Raw genomic sequence first — 24,638 nt, forward strand, 5'->3', positions numbered from 1 at the left:
CACAGGTGTGAGTGTTGACAAGAAAAAGACTGGAGATCACTCTGTCATGCTGATTGAGTTCGAAAAACAGACTGGAAGCTTCAAAAGGAGGGGTAGTGCTTGGAATCATTGTTCTTCCTCTGTCAATCATGGTTACCTGCAAGGAAACACGTGCTTTGCACAAAAAGGGCTTCACAGGCAAGGATATTGCTCCTAGTAAGATTGCACCTAAATCAACCATTTATCGGATCGTCAAGAACTTCAAGGAGAGCGGTTCAATTGTTGTGAAGAAGGCTTCAGGGCACCCAAGAAAGTCCAGCATGCGCCAGGACCGTCTCCTAAAGTTGATTCAGCTGCGGGATCGGGGCACCACCAGTACAGAGCTTGCTCAGGAATGGCAGCAGGCAGGTGTGAGTGCATCTGCATGCACAGTGAGGCAAAGACTTTTGGAGGATGGCCTGGTGTCAAGAAGGGCAGCAAAGAAGCCACTTCTCTCCAGGAAAAACATCAGGGACAGACTGATATTCTGCAAAAGGTACAGGGATTGGACTGCTGAGGACTGGGGTAAAGTCATTTTCTCTGATGAATCCCCTTCACGATTGTTTGGGGCATCCGGAAAAAAGCATGTCCGGAGAAGACAAGGTGAGCGCTACGATCAGTCCTGTGTCATGCCAACAGTAAAGCATCCTGAGACCATTCATGTGTGGGGTTGCTTCTCTGCCAATTTTGCCTAAGAACACAGCCATGAATAAACAATGGTACCAACACATCCTGAGAGCAACTTCTCCCAACCATCCAGGAACAGTTTGGTGATAAGGCAAAAGTGATGACTAAGTGGCTCGGGGAACAAAACATCGATATTTTGGGTCCATGGCCAGGAAACTCCCCAGACCTTAATCCCATTGAGAACTTGTGGTAAATCCTCAAGAGGCAGGTGGACAAACAAAACCCCACAAATTCTGACAAACTCCAAGCATTGATTATGCAAGAATGGGCTACCATCAGTCAGGATGTGGCAAGTTAATTGACAGCATGCCAGGGCGGATTGCAGAGGTCTTGAAAAAGAAGGGTAAACACTGCAAATATTGACTCTTTGCATCAACTTCATGTAATTGTCAATAAAAGCCTTTGACACTTATGAAATGCTTGTAATTATACTTCAGTATTCCATAGTAACATCTGACAAAAATATCTAAAGACACTGAAGCAGCAAACTTTGTGAAAATTAATATTTGTGTCATTCTCAAAACTTTTGGCCACGACTGTATACAGCCTTTGAATTTGTGGCATAGGCCTACTACCCCGATATAGTCGACTGTCCACAAGCCTACACTTTAAATTTATGTTATTAATTTAAAGCGTACATATGCACCACACTCCAATGCTCCTCCAATATGCAAACTTGATAATCGCATTGATCGACTACCGGGCTGTCTCGCCACTGTCGCCAGTGAGGCAGCGAATATTTAGGCAGGCAGATTCGCTATTGCACGTGCTGTCCTCAAATTGCAGCAACAGTGGCGCTGCAGTCCGCAGAGTAGTTTGGAGAAGGTGGTAGCTGCAACCCAATACGTCGAACGGAGTATGGGGAGAGTGCGTGGGTCAAAAGGAAAAGAGTGGCTGTGTCGAAAGCGCTCTACTATAGTCATTTTTGATTGAGCGGTGTTTTCTTCCATTTCTTACCACTCAACTACCTACAGTAGGTCTACATTGAGTTTTGAATTATGTTGTTGAGACAGATGAGTGAGTCCTATTTCACTGTTAGTTGTACACAAATAATTTGAAATGTACAATTATTAAACGGATAATTGTTTATTTTTTTATTAAAAAATGATTCATAACGGGTGAACTGTTGCTTCGAGCGTTGTATGCGAGTGTTTAAGGTGACTGTCACCCTGACATTGGCTACAATGTAGCTACTTCCCAAGCCCTTGCCGGACGGTAGAGCTTGTCAAGCTTGAGCGAGGCAGTGTTTGGTGTTGCCGCTCATGCCCTCCACATTGAGTAGTAGACTGTATGTATCTATCTCTCTCCAGTGGATAAAACACATAGGCTAATGCATAATTATATTACAATGCATGAGCTCCTTATTTTACAGGAGTAAATCAGAGAACATTGTTTAAAACGTTGTTTGCTATGCAACAGCTGAATTAAAGCAGTTAAGCCTACTAAGCGACTGACAGGTTAAAAAGGGAAAGAAAGACAGTTCAAGGTCTTAAAGACGCCTTATCAAGATCATTTAGAATTGTGTGTGTGTGTGTGTGTGTGTGTGTGTGTGTGTGTGCACGTGCGTCCCTGCATGCAGGCAGACAGACCGAATAAAAAGACCAGAGGTATACTGTACATGTCACAGACAGACAGGATATAAAGACCAGAGGTATACTTTACATGTCACAGACAGACAGGATATAAAGACCAGAGGTATACTTTACATGTCACAGACAGACAGGATATAAAGACCAGAGGTATACTTTACATGTCACAGACAGACAGGATATAAAGACCAGAGGTATACTGTACATGTCACAGACAGACAGGATATAAAGACCAGAGGTATACTGTACATGTCACAGACAGACAGGATATAAAGACCAGAGGTATACTTTACATGTCACAGACAGACAGGATATAAAGACCAGAGGTATACTTTACATGTCACAGACAGACAGGATATAAAGACCAGAGGTATACTTTACATGTCACAGACAGACAGGATATAAAGACCAGAGGTATACTGTACATGTCACAGACAGACAGGATATAAAGACCAGAGGTATACTTTACATGTCACAGACAGCCAGGATATAAAGACCAGAGGTATACTTTACATGTCACAGACAGACAGGATATAAAGACCAGAGGTATACTTTACATGTCACAGACAGACAGGATATAAAGACCAGAGGTATACTTTACATGTCACAGACAGACAGGATATAAAGACCAGAGGTATACTTTACATGTCACAGACAGACAGGATATAAAGACCAGAGGTATACTGTACATGTCACAGACAGACAGGATATAAAGACCAGAGGTATACTTTACATGTCACAGACAGACAGGATATAAAGACCAGAGGTATACCTTACATGTCACAGACAGACAGGATATAAAGACCAGAGGTATACTGTACATGTCACAGACAGCCAGGATATAAAGACCAGAGGTATACTTTACATGTCACAGACAGACAGGATATAAAGACCAGAGGTATACTGTACATGTCACAGACAGACAGGATATAAAGACCAGAGGTATACTTTACATGTCACAGACAGACAGGATATAAAGACCAGAGGTATACTGTACATGTCACAGACAGACAGGATATAAAGACCAGAGGTATACTGTACATGTCACAGACAGACAGGATATAAAGACCAGAGGTATACTTTACATGTCACAGACAGACAGGATATAAAGACCAGAGGTATACTTTACATGTCACAGACAGGATATAAAGACCAGAGGTATACTGTACATGTCACAGACAGACAGGATATAAAGACCAGAGGTATACCTTACATGTCACAGACAGACAGGATATAAAGACCAGAGGTATACCTTACATGTCACAGACAGACAGGATATAAAGACCAGAGGTATACTGTACATGTCACAGACAGACAGGATATAAAGACCAGAGGTATACTTTACATGTCACAGACAGACAGGATATAAAGACCAGAGGTATACTTTACATGTCACAGACAGACAGGATATAAAGACCAGAGGTATACTTTACATGTCACAGACAGACAGGATATAAAGACCAGAGGTATACTTTACATGTCACAGACAGACAGGATATAAAGACCAGAGGTATACTTTACATGTCACAGACAGACAGGATATAAAGACCAGAGGTATACTGTACATGTCACAGACAGACAGGATATGAGGACCAGAGGTATACTTTACATGTCACAGACAGACAGGATATAAAGACCAGAGGTATACTTTACATGTCACAGACAGACAGGATATAAAGACCAGAGGTATACTTTACATGTCACAGACAGACAGGATATAAAGACCAGAGGTATACTTTACATGTCACAGACAGACAGGATATAAAGACCAGAGGTATACTTTACATGTCACAGACAGACAGGATATAAAGCAGAGGTATACTGTACATGTCACAGACAGACAGGATATAAAGACCAGAGGTATACTTTACATGTCACAGACAGACAGGATATAAAGACCAGAGGTATACTTTACATGTCACAGACAGACAGGATATAAAGACCAGAGGTATACTTTACATGTCACAGACAGACAGGATATAAAGACCAGAGGTATACTTTACATGTCACAGACAGACAGGATATAAAGACCAGAGGTATACTTTACATGTCACAGACAGACAGGATATAAAGACCAGAGGTATACTTTACATGTCACAGACAGACAGGATATAAAGCAGAGGTATACTGTACATGTCACAGACAGACAGGATATAAAGACCAGAGGTATACTTTACATGTCACAGACAGACAGGATATAAAGACCAGAGGTATACTTTACATGTCACAGACAGACAGGATATAAAGACCAGAGGTATACTTTACATGTCACAGACAGACAGGATATAAAGACCAGAGGTATACTTTACATGTCACAGACAGACAGGATATAAAGACCAGAGGTATACTTTACATGTCACAGACAGACAGGATATAAAGACCAGAGGTATACTTTACATGTCACAGACAGACAGGATATAAAGACCAGAGGTATACTTTACATGTCACAGACAGACAGGATATAAAGACCAGAGGTATACTTTACATGTCACAGACAGCCAGGATATAAAGACCAGAGGTATACTGTACATGTCACAGACAGCCAGGATATAAAGACCAGAGGTATACTTTACATGTCACAGACAGACAGGATATAAAGACCAGAGGTATACTTTACATGTCACAGACAGACAGGATATAAAGACCAGAGGTATACTTTACATGTCACAGACAGACAGGATATAAAGACCAGAGGTATACTGTACATGTCACAGACAGACAGGATATAAAGACCAGAGGTATACTGTACATGTCACAGACAGACAGGATATAAAGACCAGAGGTATACTTTACATGTCACAGACAGACAGGATATAAAGACCAGAGGTATACTGTACATGTCACAGACAGACAGGATATAAAGACCAGAGGTATACTGTACATGTCACAGACAGCCAGGATATAAAGACCAGAGGTATACTTTACATGTCACAGACAGACAGGATATAAAGACCAGAGGTATACTGTACATGTCACAGACAGACAGGATATAAAGACCAGAGGTATACTTTACATGTCACAGACAGACAGGATATAAAGACCAGAGGTATACTTTACATGTCACAGACAGACAGGATATAAAGACCAGAGGTATACTTTACATGTCACAGACAGCCAGGATATAAAGACCAGAGGTATACTGTACATGTCACAGACAGCCAGGATATAAAGACCAGAGGTATACTTTACATGTCACAGACAGACAGGATATAAAGACCAGAGGTATACTTTACATGTCACAGACAGACAGGATATAAAGACCAGAGGTATACTTTACATGTCACAGACAGACAGGATATAAAGACCAGAGGTATACTGTACATGTCACAGACAGACAGGATATAAAGACCAGAGGTATACTTTACATGTCACAGAATATGGTGAAACAGTTTACTGCTCATATTTTAATAGCTCAAGTTACAGAGTTTAGGGCGAAAGCACATTTTACAGCAAAGCCTGTACCTGTACAGATACAGATGTTTTTACCTGAAAGTGTGTGGCTCAATAGATACAAAGAAAAATAGATGACATGTAAAATTAAATGGATAAAACGCGCAGCATTTTGGCAACTTTTTTCAGAAATGTTCAGTGCATCAGCATCAAGAATATTCAGCAAAATAACGTTTAAAAATGTTTTCCTAAATAAAAATAAACTGTCTCTGTAATGTGCAATAAAAGCCATAGATAAACAAGGAAACAGAAGCTAGTGAGGGGTTCACAGTACAATTTAACGCACAACACTGTCCATTTTAAACAGACTTCTTTCTATGCAATGTACCAGTCCATTATATCCAAAAGTACAATACTAATGTGAGCCTTTTCTATCTAATGTATTCAACAGTAAGACACTTCAATTTATCTCCATTGGTTGTACAAATAATAAAGCAGTGTTTTGTTGCTCCTGTGGTGTTGCTCCTGTGGTGTTGCTCCTGTGGTGTTCCAGTCAGCCAGGCGCCTTCTGCAGCGTCAGAGTGAGTTAGCTTCTATCCGTGTTGTAGTATTCCTCTGGGATTCTTAAAAGAGATGAGATGAAACTCGCAGAGAAAAGCTGCCGACATAATATTTCTTATAACACTGTTCCTTACTCTAAGCTAATATGTTATAGTTTGGCTGAGTCTATAGTTTTATTTAAAGTTAATATGCCTACCATCTAGGTCATGTATCTAAACATTACTTTATGAACAGACAGGGGTTCGGGGAGTGCAAGATTTGGATACCATGTTATTTTTCAGTTGAATACAATCTACAAGCATGTGGGCATATATTTTAATTGAGTTGTTTTTGGATTCATTTTGTTGTGTGTGAACCCCATCCATCCTTGCATCTAATATAGTGGAGCATTGTACCATGCACTCAATGACAAGATATAAAACATAAAATAAACATGCAGTGGCAAGGGAAAGATGAACCTTGACCACTGTAACTGTATGACTCTCAGTAGAAAAACTAAAACACAGGATAGTGGTGCACCATTTTGCACTAACCCTGTCCAGTAGCTGCATTATCAAATACGTTTGGGATAGGTCTTCATACATCATAGATACAAGTGTCTACATCTAATCCTTGTGTATAATCATGAGCAAATAACACATTGATGCTCTGTACACAAAGGTTTTGTTCTCTTTAAATGTACTTAAGTTTAATTTTCACTTTACAGTTCCATGAGAGACAGCGGTAAGAACCCAGGCCACATGATAAATACAACTAAAACAGCAGCTCTAGAATTAAAGGGCTTTTACATCAATTCAATCTGTGACAATGTATTTGAAAAGCTGTTTTTAACTTGTTGTTGTGTGCGTGTAGTGATTCTCATGACATAACGCAGAGATTCTAATCCCAAAGGAGAGGGAAGTGCTATCAATCTACCACAGATAACATCAACAGTGAGTCAGCACTATATAAAGTGGTCGGTTGCTTTCATTAAGTTATTTTGCTTTTATGTTGTTGTTGACGTTGACATTGTCTAGTCTCTGTCCCCTTCTATTGGCTACTTCGAGAGATGGGCAGCTGTCCAATCAGGTATCTACTTTCCCATAGGTGCCCTCAGGGGGGCGGTACTGTTTGGGAAAGGCCTTCAGCTGGAGGGAGTTGAAGGCGTATTTACGACATCCTACATTCTTCATGGTGTTCTCTCGTCTGCAGCCCTCACTGTCGGAAGGAGGAGAGGAGAGCAAAGAGAAGGAGGGAAGAAGGGGGGAGTAGAGGGAAGAATAGGGGGGAGGGGAGCGGAGAGAAGGAGAGGAGAGAGAAGGAGAGGAGGGTGGAGAGAATGAGAGGGGGAGGAGAGGAGAGGAGAGAGAAGGAGAGGGGGGAGGGGAGGGAAGAGGCCAGGAGAGAGGATAGGGGGAGGGTTTAAAAGATAAGATGGAGATGGAGTTATATTACATGAAGTTATAAACATGGACAGAATTCTTTATTTTCTTCTAATTCTACATGGTAGACGTTACAATGTCTTGTCTCTTTTTGTTCAGGCAGTTGTGTGGCTGGCTCACCTGCGCATGCAGTCGAGGGCCTGGAAGAAGACCTGTGGGGCCATGGCGTGCTCCTGCTGGAGTATCAGACACTGCTCCAGGGTTAGAGACATGGCTGTACGATCCTTAGCACTCTTACAGCTGGTGAAACGCATGCCGTTCAGACGCCGACACACCTGGGGAGGGAGAGAGCGAGATACAGGGAGAGAGAGAGAAAGAAGGGGGGGCAGAGGAGAACGGGTGAGAGTAGAGAGTCAGGCAAAGACTTCAGCTCATTCAGAGTGCTAGAAAATAGGATCTTGTAGAGAGAGAGAGAGAAAAAGGGGAGAATGTCTCTACCTCCGCTGCCTGCCACAGGATCTCTACGTTCTTGCTCTTCCTGGCACTGATGTTGTGATCGAGCAGCTTCAGCAGCTCAGGCAGACTGGTCTGACTACGGGTACGAGGGAGGCCTGAAGAGGAGAGAGAAGAGAGGATTATTGCACTGACGTACATTTTAGGAACCCGGTTGTTGACCACTTAATTAGGGGTTGAGGTTAAGATGAGGTTGTGTATGACTCACAGTCCTCAGGCAGGACCTCTTTGTACTGGTCGTAGTAGGAGCTGAGACGAGCCATATTCTCCATGTTTATCACCTCCTGAAGAGACGTGTCTCCAAACCTATAGATACACAGACAGACAGACAGACAGACAGACAGACAGACAGACAGACAGACAGACAGACAGACAGACAGACAGACAGACAGACAGACAGACAGACAGACAGACAGACAGACAGACAGACAGACAGACAGACAGACAGACAGACAGACAGACAGACAGACAGACAATCTACAACACATCAGCATTTCTTACAGTCTATCTATAGGGAGTAGGCCTAATGTTCTCTCAGTCTCCTTCATCGTTTCTGTTAAAACTGGCTGTAAACACGTCATTTCTAGTCTGTACTGGCATGTCTAATAAACAAGCTTAGAAAAGGCACAATAACAAGCGCCTCGTGATTATTGGAGGTAACCTTCATCAATCAAATGGTATCACCACAAATATCGGCTGGCTGCCGTTGCCATGGTAACACACCTTTTGACTACCCCTCTTACATTGTGCTGCTGGTACTCCCTCCCTCCATCACCTCTCCATCACCTCTCCTCCCTCCATCACCTCTCCTCCCTCCCTCTATCACCACTCCTCTCTCCCTCCGTCCATCACCTCTCCTCCCTCCATCACCTCTCCTCCCTCAATCAACTCTCCTCCCTCCATCACCTCTCCTCACTCCATCACCTCTCCTCACTCCATCACCTCTCCTCCCTCCACCACCCCTCCATCACCTCTCCTCCCTCCATCCACTCTCCTCCCGCCATCACCTCCATCACCTCTCCTCCCTCCACCCTCCAACACCCCTCCACCCTCCATCACCCCTCCACCCTCCATCACCCCTCCACCTCTCCTCCCTCCATCACCTCTCCTCCCTCCATCACCTCTCCTCATCTTTCCTCCCCTCTCCTCTCTTGTTCACTCACTTCTCTGCCAGTGTCTGCTGTTCATTGATTCCCACATTGAAGAGAACAGGCTGCACCCGCAGCAGCATGCCGTTCTGGATCTCCCGCGGCAACGCATCAAACATCGGCGCTGGTAACGGAACCCTGACGTTGAAGCCGTCCCGGTTCCCGGTGATGACAGGCAGCATGTCTGGGCCGAAGACCGAGGTTGCCTGGGTGACTTTAAAGGTGACGTTCCGCAGGTCCATCACGCCAACACTCATGTCCTCCAACATGGCCAGCTCATCCCCTTTAAGATTGAAGAGAATAAGTGGTCAGAGTAGGTTTCAGTGGTCATCATTTAAGAGTAAGGGGTCAGAGTAGGTTTCAGTGGTCATCATTTAAGAGTAAGGGGTCAGAGTAGGTTTCAGTGGTCATCATTTAAGAGTAAGGGGTCACAGTAGGTTTCAGTGGTCATCATTTAAGAGTAAGGGGTCACAGTAGGTTTCAGTGGTCATCATTTAAGAGTAAGGGGTCAGAGTAGGTTTCAGTGGTCATCATTTAAGAGTAAGGGGTCACAGTAGGTTTCAGTGGTCATCATTTAAGAGTAAGGGGTCAGAGTAGGTTTCAGTGGTCATCATTTAAGAGTAAGGGGTCAGAGTAGGTTTCAGTGGTCATTAAAAAAATAAATAAAGTGAGTTTCAAATCAACATAATCATGTGTGTGTGTGTTTTCATTAAAGAAAACACAAGAACGCACGCACACACACACACACACACACACACACACACACACACACACACAGGCAGGAGGTTACCATAGGTGCTAAGCAGGCCCTCATGCTGGACCAGCAGGCCGATGGTGTGGAGCTGCCTGAGGAAGCCGTCGTCACAGAGACAGTTCCTCAGTTTGATGACGAAGCCACAGATCAGAGCTGACAGCTACACAGTGGAAAACACCAATACAACTGTCAATAACCTATACAACTATAATCATCTATATAATCATCTGTCAAACATCTATAATAACAATGTTATTGATCAATACAATAACAATGTATATTATAGAACAGCAATTAAATCCATCTAGTTATGCTGCAGTGCAAGAGTGGTGTTGTGTGAGTGTGTACACACACATGCATGTGTGTGTACCTGCGCGTGGGTGTACCTGTGCGCGCGAGTGCGCGTGTGTGTATGTAAACCCACCGTCTGACAGAAGACCACATCTCTTCTGTACTGTAGCGTGAGGTTCATGGCGATGGTGGGAGCACTGTCCTGCATTAGGAGGAACACCATGGACTTCTTAGCCTTGTCACTCATCAGAGACACACACTCTGACAGGGTAGTCAGGAGAGGGTACAGCGCCTCACTCCATTCACCTGGTACAGACAGGAGAGAGGTTATACAGTATACACACACACACACACACACACACACACACACACACACACACACACACACACACACACACACACACACACACACACACACACACACACACACACACACACACACAATCTTGCTCTTACCTGGGCAGGGCTTTTCTTTTTCTATGTCTGGGTTGCTGTCTAGAGGGGAGAGAAGAGCATAACATCAGTGTTATAACATCAGTGTTATAACATCAGTGTTATGACATCAGTGTTGTAACACCAGTGTTATAACACCAGTGTTATAACACCAGTGTTTATGTCTGCTAGTTAAAGAATGATGTTACAGTATAGAACAGTCAAAGTGGCCATGAACCTACAGTGCTTTTGTCTTTCATGGTTTGATTGACATGTGGTGCTCAGATGAGGGAATGATGACAATGATGATGATGGAGGAAGAAGAGGTGATGAAGATGACGATCCAGGGTGTATCCAGAAGGCTTCCCTGTTTCCATGGATACCTCATGGGATTCACACACATTCCCTTTTATCCCCTAACCTCAACTTCTAAACCAATACATACCACCCACCCACCCACCCACCCACCCACCCACCCACCCACCCACCCACCCACCCATCCATCCATCCATCCACCCAAACAACTAGCCACCCACCCACCCAAACACCCACCCAAACACCCACCCATCCATCCATCCATCCATCCATCTTCCCAAACAACTAGCCACCCACCCAAACACCCATCCATCCATCCATCCATCCATCCATCCATCCATCCATCCATCCATCCATCCATCCATCCATCCATCCATCCATCCATCCATCCATCCACCCAAACAACTAGCCACCCACCCACCCACCCACCCACCCATCCATCCATCCATCCACCCAAACAACTAGCCACCCACCCAAACACCCACCCACCCATCCATCCACCCATCCATCAATCATTCCCAAACACAGGTTTTTGGACATTTTTGCAAATGCATTACAAATAAAAAACTGAAATACCTTCCCTCAATCAGTTAGTTAGAAAATTAGGAGATGCAACAATGTCTAGTTAAATAGCCTATTGCACTTCAATAGATCCATTCTACTAGCATGTGAACATATGTGTATGTTTACTTCTCTTAGTAGTGGCGTTGGTCAGCTGCTGAGCATCCAGGAACACATCCTCACTGCTGCTGTCACTCTGCAGCCTGTCTTTGGCCAGCAGTCTTTCCACCCTCTGGATCACACAGTCCAGACTCTTATCTACATTTAACCACACCTTCTCCTGGAGGGTAGAGAAAGTGGGTCAGAGGGGCGGGTGGAGGGAGAGCGTGACAAAAAGATAGAGGGATGAAATATGAAAAAAACATTGCATATACAGTCGTGGCCAAAAGTTTTGAGAATGACACAAATTTTCACAAAGTCTGCTGCCTCAATTTGTATGATGGCAATTTGCATATACTCCCGAATGTTATGAAGAGTGATCAGATGAATTGCAATTAATTGCAAAGTCCCTCTTTGCCATGCAAATAAACTGAATCCCCCAAAAACATATCCACTGTATTTCAGCCCTGCCACAAAAGGACCAGCTGACATCATGTCAGTGACTCTCTCGTTAACACAGGTGTGAGTGTTGACGAGGACAAGGCTGGAGATCACTCTGTCATGCTGATTGAGTTCGAATAACAGACTGGAAGCTTCAAAAGGAGGGTGGTGTTTGGAATCATTGTTCGTCCTCTGTCAAACATGGTTACCTGCAAGGAAACATGTGCCGTCATCCTTGCTTTGCACAAAAAAGGGATTCACAGGCAAGGATATTGCTGCCAGTAAGATTGCACCTAAATCAACCATTTATCCAATCATCAAGAACTTCAAGGAGAGCGGTTGAATTGTTGTGAAGAAGGCTTCAGGGCGCCCAAGAATGTCCAGCAAGCGCCAGGACCGTCTCCTAAAGTTGATTCAGCTGCGGGATCGGGGCACCACCAGTACAGAGCTTGCTCAGGAATGGCAGCAGGCAGGTGTGAGTGCATCTGCACGCACAGTGAAGCAAAGACTTTTGGTAGGATGCCTGGTGTCAAGTTGGGCAGCAAAGAATCCACTTCTCTCCAGGAAAAACATCAGGGACAGACTGATATTCTGCAAAAGGTACAGGGATTGGACTGCTGAGGACTGGGGTAAAGTTATTTTCTCTGATGAATCCCCTTTCCGATTGTTTGGGGCATCCTGAAAAAAGCTTGTCCGGAGAAGACAAGGTGAGCGCTACCATCAGTCCTGTGTCATGCCAACAGTAAAGCATCCTGAGACCATTCATGTGTGGGGTTGCTTCTCAGCCAAGGGAGTGGGCTCACTCACAATTTTGCCTAAGAACACAGCCATGAATAAAGAATGGTACCAACACATCCTCCGAGAGCAACTTCTCCCAACCATCCAGGAACAGTTTGGTGACGAACAATGCCTTTTCCAGCATGATGGAGCACCTTGCCATAAGGCAAAAGTGATGACTAAGTGGCTCGGGGAACAAAACATTGATATTTTGGGTCCATGGCCAGGAAACTCCCCAGACCTTAATCCCATTGAGAATACTTCAGTATTCCATAGTAACATCTGACAAAAATATCTAAAGACACTGAAGCAGCAAACTTTGTGAAAATGTATATTTGTGTCATTCTCAAAACTTTTGGCCACGACTGTACATTCTATACAATATTGTTATTCTCAATTGTTGAACAGAAAATGATCAATGTCTCCTTACCCAGTCCTCCTCATGCCAGTCAGCCTGTAGGGAGGAGCGCTTGCCTCTCCCCCTCTCTCCCTCCACGTATACTGAGTGGCGAGGGGAGATGGTGTGACGCGAGGGGGAGGTGGATTGGCGTGAGGGGGAGGTAGAGGAGCGACAGGGTGAGGTAGAGGAGCGACAGGGGGAGCGGGATGGAGAGGGGGTGAGGGACGATGGGGAGGGAGTGCCCCTCTGGGCGATGCATTCCGGCCGGGCGGCAGAAAGGGCTAGGATGGCTGAGGACAGCAGCTTAGAGTCACACACTGTCACCAACTGACGAGTCTGGAGAAGGGGAGAGAGATGGAGGAGAGACAGGGAAAGAAGAAGAGACATGGAGGAGAGAGGGAGAAGAGGAGAGAGATGGAGGAGAGGCAGGGAGAGAAGAGAAACGGAGAGGAGAGAGATTGAGGAGAGACATGGAGGAGAGACAGGACGAGAGATGGAATAGAGACAGGGAGAGGAGGAGACAGGGAGTGGAGGAGACAGGGAGATATACAGTATAATAGTATGTATTAATACAGTGAAATACATTCATTGCATAGATACATGAGGGCATTTCTCAATGCTTCTCTCCCTTCTCTTCTCCCTCCCTCCTTCTCTCTCCCCTCCTCCCTCCCTCTCTCCCCCTCTCCTACCTTCTCAGAGAGGATGGCGAGGGTTCTCTCCAGAGAGTTGGCTGAGCGTTCCTTGGCAGCGCGGGACAAACGTTCGGTGTAGTAGCAAACCTGAGTCTTCAAAGTGTTGACCTGACCAATCAGCTCCTTCGCTCTCAACACGTCCCGAGGCAGGTAGGCCACCGGCTTAGAGCCAGACCCAGCACTGCTGCAAGGTGTGTATGTGTGAATATGTGAGCGAGAGAGCGAGAGCGAGCGAGAGAGAGAGAGAGAGAGAGAGAGAGAGAGAGAGAGAGAGAGAGAGAGTGAGCGAGAGAGAGAGAGAGAGAGAGAGAGAGAGAGAGAGAGAGAGATCAGGAGTGAAAAGGTGCTGACACGTGCAGATTTAAAACGATGTAATACAGGGCATAAACACATCTACCCACAATGCATGCATAAACAGACCAGGTGACAGAGCTCACCATTCCTCCTCATATGCGCTGATCAGAAAGCAAGAAAAAAAGACAATTCAGTCAAAGGTTATACATCTAAATCAATGTTAACAATGAAATCTCAAACTGATGTGCCTGTAGCAGGATTTCCCGATTGGCAGCCACAATTGATATTATTCGTACCCCCAAATTTTCTCAGCAAAATATAAATAAATATATTTATAATTTTTGTTGGACATAAAAGCCTGTACAATCACCAGGGAATCATCTCAAAATGATTTTAATTTACAAAATCTGTTCTCAGGTATTCCCATGCATGAATAGAGAGGCATATGTGATCATATCCCAATGTGATCAAGGTGTGAAGTTATTCTTTCTTTGTCAAATAGTATATCTGTTTGGGCTTTGTGTACAAATTATTTAGAACTATGTTCCAACCCCAACCATAAACTCAAGGAAAAATACAGTCTGCGACTGAAAGTAATTAGGGACAGCGGGTCTATTGTCTGTACTCACTGTTTCCTAGCCTCCTCAAACTTGTGGATGAGTTTCCGGAGACCACAGTGCTTAAAGCCTTGGTAGTGGGCTGCTGGGGCCCCTATAGTTACTACGTCATAGGTCCTGTCTAGGAAAGGAGACGGAGGGAAGTGGAGGGAGAGGGGAGGGAGGGAGGAGGAGAGAGGGGAGAAAGGGAGGTGGAGGGGAAGAGAGTACTTTTAGACAGATATAAACAGAGAATTACATTGGGCCAGATGGATATAATTATGGATATAAAGGACATAGAGACTGATAGATATAACAGGTCCCCTACCATAGAAACTGATAGATATAACAGGTCCTCTACCATAGAGACTGATAGATATAACAGGTCCCCTACCATAGAGACTGATAGATATAACAGGTCCCCTACCATAGAAACTGATAGATATAACAGGTCCCCTACCATAGAGACTGATAGATATAACAGGTCCCCTACCATAGAGACTGATAGATATAACAGGTCCCCTACCATAGAGACTGATAGATATAACAGGTCCCCTACCATAGAAACTGATAGATATAACAGGTCCCCTACCATAGAGACTGATAGATATAACAGGTCCTCTACCATAGAGTCTGCTAGATATAACAGGTCCCCTACCATAGAGACTGATAGATATAACAGGTCCTCTACCATAGAGACTCATAGATATGACAGGTCCCCTACCATAGAGATTGATAGATATAACAGGTCCTCTACCATAGAGTCTGATAGATATAACAGGTCCCCTACCATAGAGACTGATAGATATGACAGGTCCCCTACCATAGCCAGACTCTCCTTGTACTCTCATCCTCTGGACGTGCAGGTTAGTGGGGATAAACTCCAGCTTCTTCTCTGCTTTCAGAGTGCTGGATTTAAAGGAGGGACCTGGAAGAGGAGTAGGTTGGAAATGTTATGATGATGCCGACTACTGTACCTGTGTATGTAACTGATAGTCTCTTCCTGTATGTTACTGATAGTCTCTTCCTGTATGTTACTGATAGTCTCTTCCTGTATGTTACTGATAATCTCTTCCTGTATGTTACTGATAGTCTCTTCCAGTATGTTACTGATAGTCTCTTCCTGTATGTTACTGATAGTCTCTTCCTGTATGTTACTGATAGTCTCTTCCTGTATGTTACTGATAGTCTCTTCCTGTATGTTACTGATAGTCTCTTCCTGTATGTTACTGATAGTCTCTTCCTGTATGTTACTGATAGTCTCTTCCTGTATGTTACTGATAGTCTCGTCCTGTATGTTACTGATAGTCTCGTCCTGTATGTTACTGATGCGTTAGAGATATGAAATACACAATATATACAAAAGTATGAGGACAACCCTTCAAATGAGTGGATTCGGCTATTTCAGCCACACCCGTTGCTGACAGGTGTATAAAATCAAGCACACAGCCATGCAATCTCCATAGCCAAACATTGGCACTAGAATGGCCTTACTGAAGAGCTCAGTGACTTTCAACGTGGTAGCGTCATAGGATGCCACCTTTCCAACAAGTCAGTTCATCAAATTTCTGCCCTGCTAGAGATGCCCTAGGCAACTGTAAGTTATGTTATTCACGGGACCGCCAGGTGCTGAAGCGCGCAGCGGGTAAAAATAATCTGTCCTCGGTTGCAACACTCACTACCGAGTTCCAAACTGCCTCTGGGAGCAATGTCAGCACCATAACTGTTCGTCGGGAGCTTCATGAAATGGGTTTCCATGGCCGAGCAGCCGCACACAAGCCTAAGATCACCATGTGCAATGCCTAGCATCAGTTGGATGCTCACCACTGCCAGATGAGGGAGTTTGATTCATCACTCCAGAGAATGCGTTTCCACTGCTCCAGAGTCCAATGGCGGTGAGCTTTATACCACATAAAGCTCACCGCCATTGGACTCTGGAGCAGTGGAAACGCATTCTCTGGAGTGATGAATCAAACTCCCTCATCTGGCAGTCTGACAGACTAATCTGGGTTTGGCGGATGCCAGGAGAATGCTACCTGCCCCAATGCATAGTGCCAAATGTAAAGTTTGGTGGAGGAGGAATAATGGTCTGGTGCTGTTTTTCATGGTTCGGTCCAGGCCCCTTAGTTCCAGTGAAGGGAAATCTTAACGCTATAACATTCAATGATATTCTAGACGGTTCTGTGCTTCCAACTTTGTGGCAACAGTTTGGGAAAGGCCCTTTCCTGTTTTAGCAAGACAATGCCCCCGTGCACAAAGCAAGGTCTATACAGAAATGGCTTGTCAAGCTCGGTATGGAAAAACTTACCTGGCCTGCACAAAGTCCTGACCTCAACCCCATCAAACACCTTTCAGATGAACTGGAACGCCGACTGCGAGCCAGGCCTATCACCCAACATCAGTGCCTGACCTCACCAATGCTCTTGTGGCTGAATGGAAGCAAGTTCCCGCAGCAATGTTCCAACTTCTAGTGGAAAGTCTTCTCAGAAGAGTGGAGGCCGTTAAGGCAGCAAAGGGGGGACCAACTCCAAATGAATGCCCAGGATTTTGGAATGAGATGTTCGACGAGCAGGTGTCCACATACTTTTGGTCATGTAGTGTATTATTTTATAGTGCTAATGGAGAAGGTTTCTGATATTCAGTACCAGCCAAAAGTTTGGACACACCTACTCATTCAAGGGTTTTTCTTTGTTTGTCAAATCAAATCAAATGTTATTGGTCACATACACATGGTTAGCAGATGTTAATGTGAGTGTAGCGAAATGCTTGTGCTTCTAGTTCCGACCATGCAGTAATATCTAACAACTAATCTAACAATTTCACAACAACAAAGGCATGAATAAGAATATGTACATATAAATATATGGATGAGCATGGCCGAACGGCATAGGCAAGATGCAATAGATGGTATAGAGTACAGTATATACATGAGATGAGTAATGTAGGGTATGTAAACATTATATAAAGTGGCATTGTTTAAAGTGACTAGTGATACATTTATTACATCCAATATTTTATTATTAAAGTGGCTAGAGTTGAGTCAGTATGTTGGCAGCAGCCACTCAATGTTAGTGATGGCTGTTTAACAGTCTGATGGCCTTGAGATAGAAGCTGTTTTTCAGTCTCTCGGTCCCAGCTTTGATGCACCTGTACTGACCTCGCCTTCCGGATGATAGCGGGGTGAACAGGCAGTGCCTCCTGAGGTTGAAGAGGCGCTGTTGCGCCTTCTTCACCACGCTGTCTGTGTGGGTGGACCATTTCAGTTTGTCCGTGATGTGTACGCCGAGGAACTTACAACTTCTCCAACTTCTCCACTACTGTCCCGTCGATGTGGATAGGGGGTGCTCCCTCTGCTGTTTCCTGAAGTCCACAATCATCTCCTTTGTTTTGTTGACGTTGAGTGTGAGGTTATTTTCCTGACACCACACTCCGAGGGCCCTCACCTCCTCCCTGTAGGCCGTCTCGTCTTTGTTGGTAATCAAGCCTACCACTGTAGTGTCGTCTGCAAACTTGATGATTGAGTCGGAGGCGTGCATGGCCACGCAGTCGTGGGTGAACAGGGAGTACAGGAGAGGGCTGAGAACGCACCCTTGTGGGGCCCCAGTGTTGAGAATCAGCGGGGTGGAGATGTTGTTTCCTACCCTCACTACCTGGGGGCGTACCGTCAGAAAGTCCAGGACCCAGTTTCACAGGGCGGGGTCGAGACCTAGGGTCTCGAGCTTAATGACGCGTTTGAAGGGTACTATGGTGTTAAATGCTGAGCTGTAGTCGATAAACAGCATTCTTACATAGGTATTCCTCTTGTCCAGATGGGTAAGGGCAGTGTGCAGTGTGATTGCGATTGCGTCGTCTGTGGACCTATTGGGGCGGTAAGCAAATTGGAGAGGGTCTAGGGTGTCAGGTAGGGTGGAGGTGATATGATCCTTGACTAGTCTCTCAAAGCAATTCATGATGACGGAAGTGAGTGCTACAGGGTGATAGTTGTTTAGCTCAGTTACCTTAGCTTTCTTGGGAACAGGAACAATGGTGGCCCTCTTGAAGCATGTGGGAACAGAAGACTGGGATAGGGATTGATTGAATATGTCCGTAAACACACCAGCCAGCTGGTCTGCGCATGCTCTGAGGACACGGCTAGGGATGCCGTCTGGGCCGGCAGCCTTGTGAGGGTTAACACATTTAAATGTTTTACTCACATTGGCTGCGGTGAAGGAGAGCCTGCAGGTTTTGGTAGCGGGCCATGTCGGTGGCACTGTATTGTCCTCAAAGCGAGCAAAGAAGTTGTTTAGTTTGTCTGGGAGCAAGACATCGGGGTCCGCGACGGGGCTGGTTTTCTTTTTGTAGTCCGTGATTGACTGTAGACCCTGCCACATACCTCTCGTGTCTGAGCCGTTGAATTGCGACTCTACTTTGTCTCTATACTGAATCTTAGCTTGTTTGATTGCCTTGCGGAGGGAATAGCTACACTGTTTGTATTCGGTCATGTTTCCGGTCGCCTTGCCCTGATAAAAAGCACTGGTTCGCGCTTTCAGTTTTGCGCGAATGCTGCCATCAATCCATGGTTTCTGGTTCGGGAAGGTTTTCATATTCGCCGTGTGTACAACATCACCGACGCACTTGCTAATAAACTCGCTCACAGAATCAGCGTATACATCAATGTTGTTGTTCGACGCTATCCGGAACATATCCCAGTCCACGTGATCGAAGCAATCTTGAAGCGTGGAATCAGATTGGTCAGACCAGCGTTGAACAGACCTGAGCACGGGCGTTTCCTGTTATAGTTTCTGTCTATAGGCTGGGAGCAATAAAATGGAGTCGTGGTCAGATTTGCCAAAAGGAGGGCGAGGGAGGGCTTTGTATGCGTCGCGGAAGTTAGAGAACAATGATCCAGGATTTTGCCGGTCCGGGTCGCGCATTCGATATGCTGATAAAATTTAGGGAGCTTTGTTTTCAGATTAGCCTTGTTAAAATCCCCAGCTACAATAAATGCAGCCTCAGGATATGTGGTTTCCAGTCCAATGAAGTTCTTTCAGGGCCGTCGAGGTGTCTGCTTGGGGGGGGGGGGGGATATACACAACTGTGATAATAATCAAAGAGAATTCTCTTGGTAGATAATGCGGTCGGCATTTGATTGTAAGGAATTCTAGGTCAGGTGAACAAAAGGACTTGAGTTCCTGTATGTTGTTATGATCACACCACGACTCGTTAATCATAAGGCATACACCCCCGCCCTTCTTCTTACCAGAGAGATGTTTGTTTCTGTTGGTGTGATGCGTGAAGAAACCAGGTGGCTGTACCGACTCTGATAACGTATCCCGAGTGAGCCATGTTTCCATGAAACAGAGAATGTTACAATCTCTGATGTCTCTCTGGAAGGCAACCCTTGCTCGGATTTCGTCTACCTTGTTGTCAAGAGACTGGACATTGGCAAGTAGTATACTCGGGAGCGGTGCGCGATGTGCCCGTCTACGGAGCCTGGCTAGAAGACCGCTCCATCTGCGGCGCCTTTGTTTTGGATCGCCTGCTGGGATCCGATCCATTGTCCTGGCCAGGCTCCGTAGACGGGCACATCGCCCACCGCTCCCGAGTATACTACTTGCCAATGTCCAGTCTCTTGACAACAAGGTAGACGAAATACGAGCATGGGTTGCCTTCCAGGTGGACCAAACAGAGGATCCGCTTCGGGAAAGTCGTATTCCTGGTCATAATGTTGGTAAGTTGACGTTGCTCTTATATCCAATAGTTCCTCCCGGCTGTATGTAATAACACTTAAAATTTCCTGGGGTAACAGTGTATGAAATAATACATAAAAAAACAAAATACTGCATAGTTTCCTAAGAATGTGAAGCGAGGCGGCCGTCTCTGTCGGCTCTGGAAATCCTGGAGTCATGTACTATTTTCTACATTGTAGAATAATAGTGAAGACATCAAAACTATGAAATAACACGTATGGAATCATCTAGTAACCAAAAAAGTGTTAAACAAATCAAAACAGATGTTATACTTTAGATTCTTCAAAGTAGCCACCCTTTGCCTTGATGACTGCTTTGCACACTCTTGGCATTCTCTCAACCAGCTTCATGAGGAATGCTTTTACACAGTCTTGAAGGACTTCCCACATATGCTGAGCACTTGTTGGCTGCTTTTCCTACACTCTGCAGTCCAACTCATCCTAAACCATCTCAATTGGGCTCCTGAGTGGAGCAGCGGTCTTAGGCACTGCATCTCAGTGCTAGAGGCGTCACTACAGACCCTGGTTCGATTCCAGCCTGAATCACAACCGGCCGTGATTGGGAGTCCCATAGGGCGATACACAATTGGCCCAGCGTTGTCCGGGTTTGCCGGGGTAGTCTGTCATTGTAAATAAGAATTTGTTCTTAAATGACTTGCCGGGTTAAATAAACTAGTAGTGGGTATTTTGCAGGAATTCGACCATGAAGGCCTGATTCACGCGGTCTCCTGTGAACAGTTGATGTTGAGATGTGTCTGTTACTTCAACTCTGTGAAGCATTTATTTGGGCTGCAATTTGAGGTGCAATTAACTCTAATGAACTTATCCTCTGCAGCAGAGGTACTCTGGGTCTTCCTTTCCTGTTGCGGTCCTCATGAGAGCCAGTTTCATCATAGCGCTTGATGGTTTTTGCGACTGCACTTGAAGAAACATTCAAAATTCTTGAAAAGTAATGATGGTCTGTCATTTCTCTTTGCTTATTTGAGCTGTTCTTGCCCTAATATGGACTTGGCCTTTTACGAAATAGGGCTATCTTCTGTATACCATCCCTACCTTGTCACAACACAACTGATTGCCTCAAATGCATTAAGAAGGAAAGAAATTCCACAAATGAACTTTTAACAAGGTACACCTGTTAATTGTAATGCATTCCAGGTGATTGATTACCTTATGAAGCTGGTTGAGAGAATGCCAAGAGTGTGCAAAGCTGTCATCAAGGCAAAGGGTGGCTACTTTGAAGAATCTCAAATATAAAATATATTTTGATTTGTTTAATACTTTTTTGGTTACTAGATGATTCCATATGTGTTATTTCATAGTTTTGATGTCTTCATTATTATTCTGCAATGTAGAAAATAGTAACAATTAAGAAAAACCCTGGAATGAGTAGGTGTGTCCAAACTTTTGACTGGTACTGTTAGTTAGTAGTATGTTATAGCATATCATTGCATAGCCCTATAAATAGTGCAACATATTCATTGTATTTTCTTTAAACGTTGATGTTTAAAAAAAAATGTATGTCACGTCTAACGTAAAATGTTTTGTAAAATACTATGAATTTGGTGTTACTATTCATACGACTAATCATTGTGTTGTTGTTAACACGTTACTAACAACACTGATATTAGTAATATGTTTTTAAAATGTCTAGGTGCAGCCCTGCAGTCTGTTAGGATGTTTTCTGGTATGTTGGTGTACAGCAGTGGAGGCTGCTGAGGGGAGTACTGGTCATAATAATGTCTGGAACGGAGAAAATGGAATGGCATCAAACAATGTGTTTGATATATTTGATACCATTCCATTTATTCCGCTCTATCCACTACCACAAGTCCGTCCTCTCCAATTAAGGTGACACCAGCCTCCTGTGGTTGACAGTTCTATAAAGGTTACGATGCTAACCTTTATATTGGTGCAGGTCACTGATGGTCTCCTGGTAGGTGAGGATGATGGTCTGGTATTGAGAAATGATCTCCCTCCTCAGGTTCTCCCAACATGGAGATAACTCCCCCAACTCCTCCAGCTCACACACCCTACACACACACACACACTGTTAGTGATCTACACTCATTCACAGGCACACACACAAGCATGCATACACGCACACACACACAATGTTAGTGATCTACACACATTCACAGGCACACACACACACGCGCGCGCACACACACACACACACACACACACACACACACACACACACACACACACACACACACACACACACACACACACACACACACACACACACACACACACTAGTATAGTATTCTGCGGTACCTGGCAGCGTCCTCCTCCAGCAGTAGTTTGACAAACTGTCGAGGAATGTGTAGAGAGAGGACGCTGTCAGACATCTGCTCTAGGATCCTCAGGTGGTTTCCATCCGTGGTGGGGAATCGATACATACGAGACATGGTGCCCCCAAACACTGACAGCACAGCAACACACCAGTCAGAACATTTAGCAATCAATATAATCATTCATTACAGAATGTAATACATGCCTTTATCGATTAATCAATTAGCAAATCAATCAACAAATAAATCAGTGTAAGTCAGTTATAATTCCTAAATCTGTAGGAACTCTCAACGTAAACTCTTTGTACGCTAGGAATAATGAAGGAGTCTCACTTAAACACACACTTTCCAATAGAGAATCGCGCACTGACACACACTGGAACACACTCACCAGCCTTCAACAGTGTGTCTTTGCACAGAGACGCAGACTTGGCCCTGATGTTCACTGACTCAGTCAGGCTGTCATCCACCTGAAGCATCATCTGAGACACACAGGGAAAGGACATCATGACTGTTTGATTCACCATGGACACCCTTCAGTTGACCAGTGAGCTGAACAGACTGGCTGAGTGAAAGTAAAACATCCCAGTTTCTACTACGTGGATTTAACCTTTCTCCTTGTCCTTCTAGTCCACTGACCAGACAGGTGAAAGCAATATGAGAGGGGAATGGGAAAAGTTGCTAAAGAATAATCCAACAAATAAACAAACATTTACCAGAGTAGGCCTACAGTCTGTGGTACATCTTCAAACATATCAGATAATATGGTCTGAATTAATACAACGACTCAAAGTAAGTCACATATTTCTACCAATACGGTTTTCCTTCCTCAGGCAGACCAGGCCAGACCAGGCTACTCACCCTGCCATTGATAGTGTCCTGCCGGGCCGCGGTGGCTCTCTGCTCCGTCCTCTCTTCTATTTGCCAGGCGATGATGGTGATGTTGCCCATGCGTTCGCCCTCTGCTGACCTGGAGGCAATTAGTAATAGATGTCTGCTGTATAACAATAGCTGAGGGTGTATGTGGAGGTTGTGTGTGTGTGTGTGTGTGAGTGAGTGAGTGAGTGTGTGTCATGCGCATGAGTGTGTGTGTGTGTTAGGGTGACCACAAGTCCCGGATTGTGTGGGACAGTCCCGTATTTTGTCAATTTTGTCCCCCGTGTCCCGCAACCAAACTATCATGTTCCGTATTTTTTTCAATTAAAACACCAACATTGTATCCCGTACTTTAGTCTTCCCATTCATTTCATGAGAATTTAAATTCTAACCTGACTCTTTTCCAGTCACATTGCACTAATGACAAGATATAACCCAGAGCTCATCAGCTTATCAACCTGCTAATTATTAGATTAGGGTTGGAATGAACCTACAGGACGGAAGCTCTCCAGGAACAGGGTTAGAGAGCCCTGATATAACCTATGTCATAAGGATGTGGCAGATAAGCCTATTGGTTAAACACTTCTCCAATCCTTTTCAAGATATGATATTCTGTGCAGCGCAAGAGGAGACGTACGGTGCACAAGCTCCAACTGGGAAAAATAGCTTTCAACGGTCATCCAACTCGGAATTACACGTCGGAAACTTGGGCATCATCCTAGGGCTCTTCTCCACCCAATCACATTTGTCAAATCCTTTCAGGTTCAATTCCAGATTAACTTGGAGAGGACAGTTAACTAAGCCTACTTACAAAAAGTGTG

The 24,638-nt window shown here is 44.6% G+C and overlaps 1 protein-coding gene across 10 annotated transcripts in view; it reads right to left on the reverse strand.

Moving 5' to 3' along the window:
- Nucleotides 1-5,662: 5,662 nt before the first annotated feature.
- Nucleotides 5,663-24,638, reverse strand: part of inpp4aa (inositol polyphosphate-4-phosphatase type I Aa) — a 45,497-nt gene continuing 26,521 nt past the window's right edge. For 2 of the 10 annotated variants that reach the window (XM_045707516.1, XM_045707515.1), the window contains exons 7-25: nt 23,803-23,911; nt 23,333-23,423; nt 22,925-23,072; nt 22,547-22,677; nt 15,743-15,847; nt 14,953-15,061; nt 14,467-14,484; nt 14,027-14,213; nt 13,368-13,673; nt 11,750-11,900; nt 10,987-11,127; nt 10,769-10,807; nt 10,446-10,618; nt 10,058-10,181; nt 9,283-9,550; nt 8,328-8,596; nt 8,105-8,217; nt 7,787-7,941; nt 5,663-7,442 (exon numbers count right to left, since the gene is read on the reverse strand). In XM_045707516.1, coding sequence (XP_045563472.1) covers nt 7,310-7,442; nt 7,787-7,941; nt 8,105-8,217; nt 8,328-8,596; nt 9,283-9,550; nt 10,058-10,181; nt 10,446-10,618; nt 10,769-10,807; nt 10,987-11,127; nt 11,750-11,900; nt 13,368-13,673; nt 14,027-14,213; nt 14,467-14,484; nt 14,953-15,061; nt 15,743-15,847; nt 22,547-22,677; nt 22,925-23,072; nt 23,333-23,423; nt 23,803-23,911 — 2,770 coding nt within the window. In that variant the 3' untranslated portion in view covers nt 5,663-7,309. The remainder of the gene's footprint in view (nt 7,443-7,786; nt 7,942-8,104; nt 8,218-8,327; nt 8,597-9,282; nt 9,551-10,057; nt 10,182-10,445; nt 10,619-10,768; nt 10,808-10,986; nt 11,128-11,749; nt 11,901-13,367; nt 13,674-14,026; nt 14,214-14,466; nt 14,485-14,952; nt 15,062-15,742; nt 15,848-22,546; nt 22,678-22,924; nt 23,073-23,332; nt 23,424-23,802; nt 23,912-24,638) is intronic. The other 8 variants (XM_045707524.1, XM_045707517.1, XM_045707521.1 and 5 more) reach the window with 8 other exon arrangements.

The sequence above is a fragment of the Salmo salar genome, chromosome ssa25 (assembly GCF_905237065.1).
Source record: "Salmo salar chromosome ssa25, Ssal_v3.1, whole genome shotgun sequence".
Lineage (NCBI taxonomy): Eukaryota > Metazoa > Chordata > Actinopteri > Salmoniformes > Salmonidae > Salmo > Salmo salar.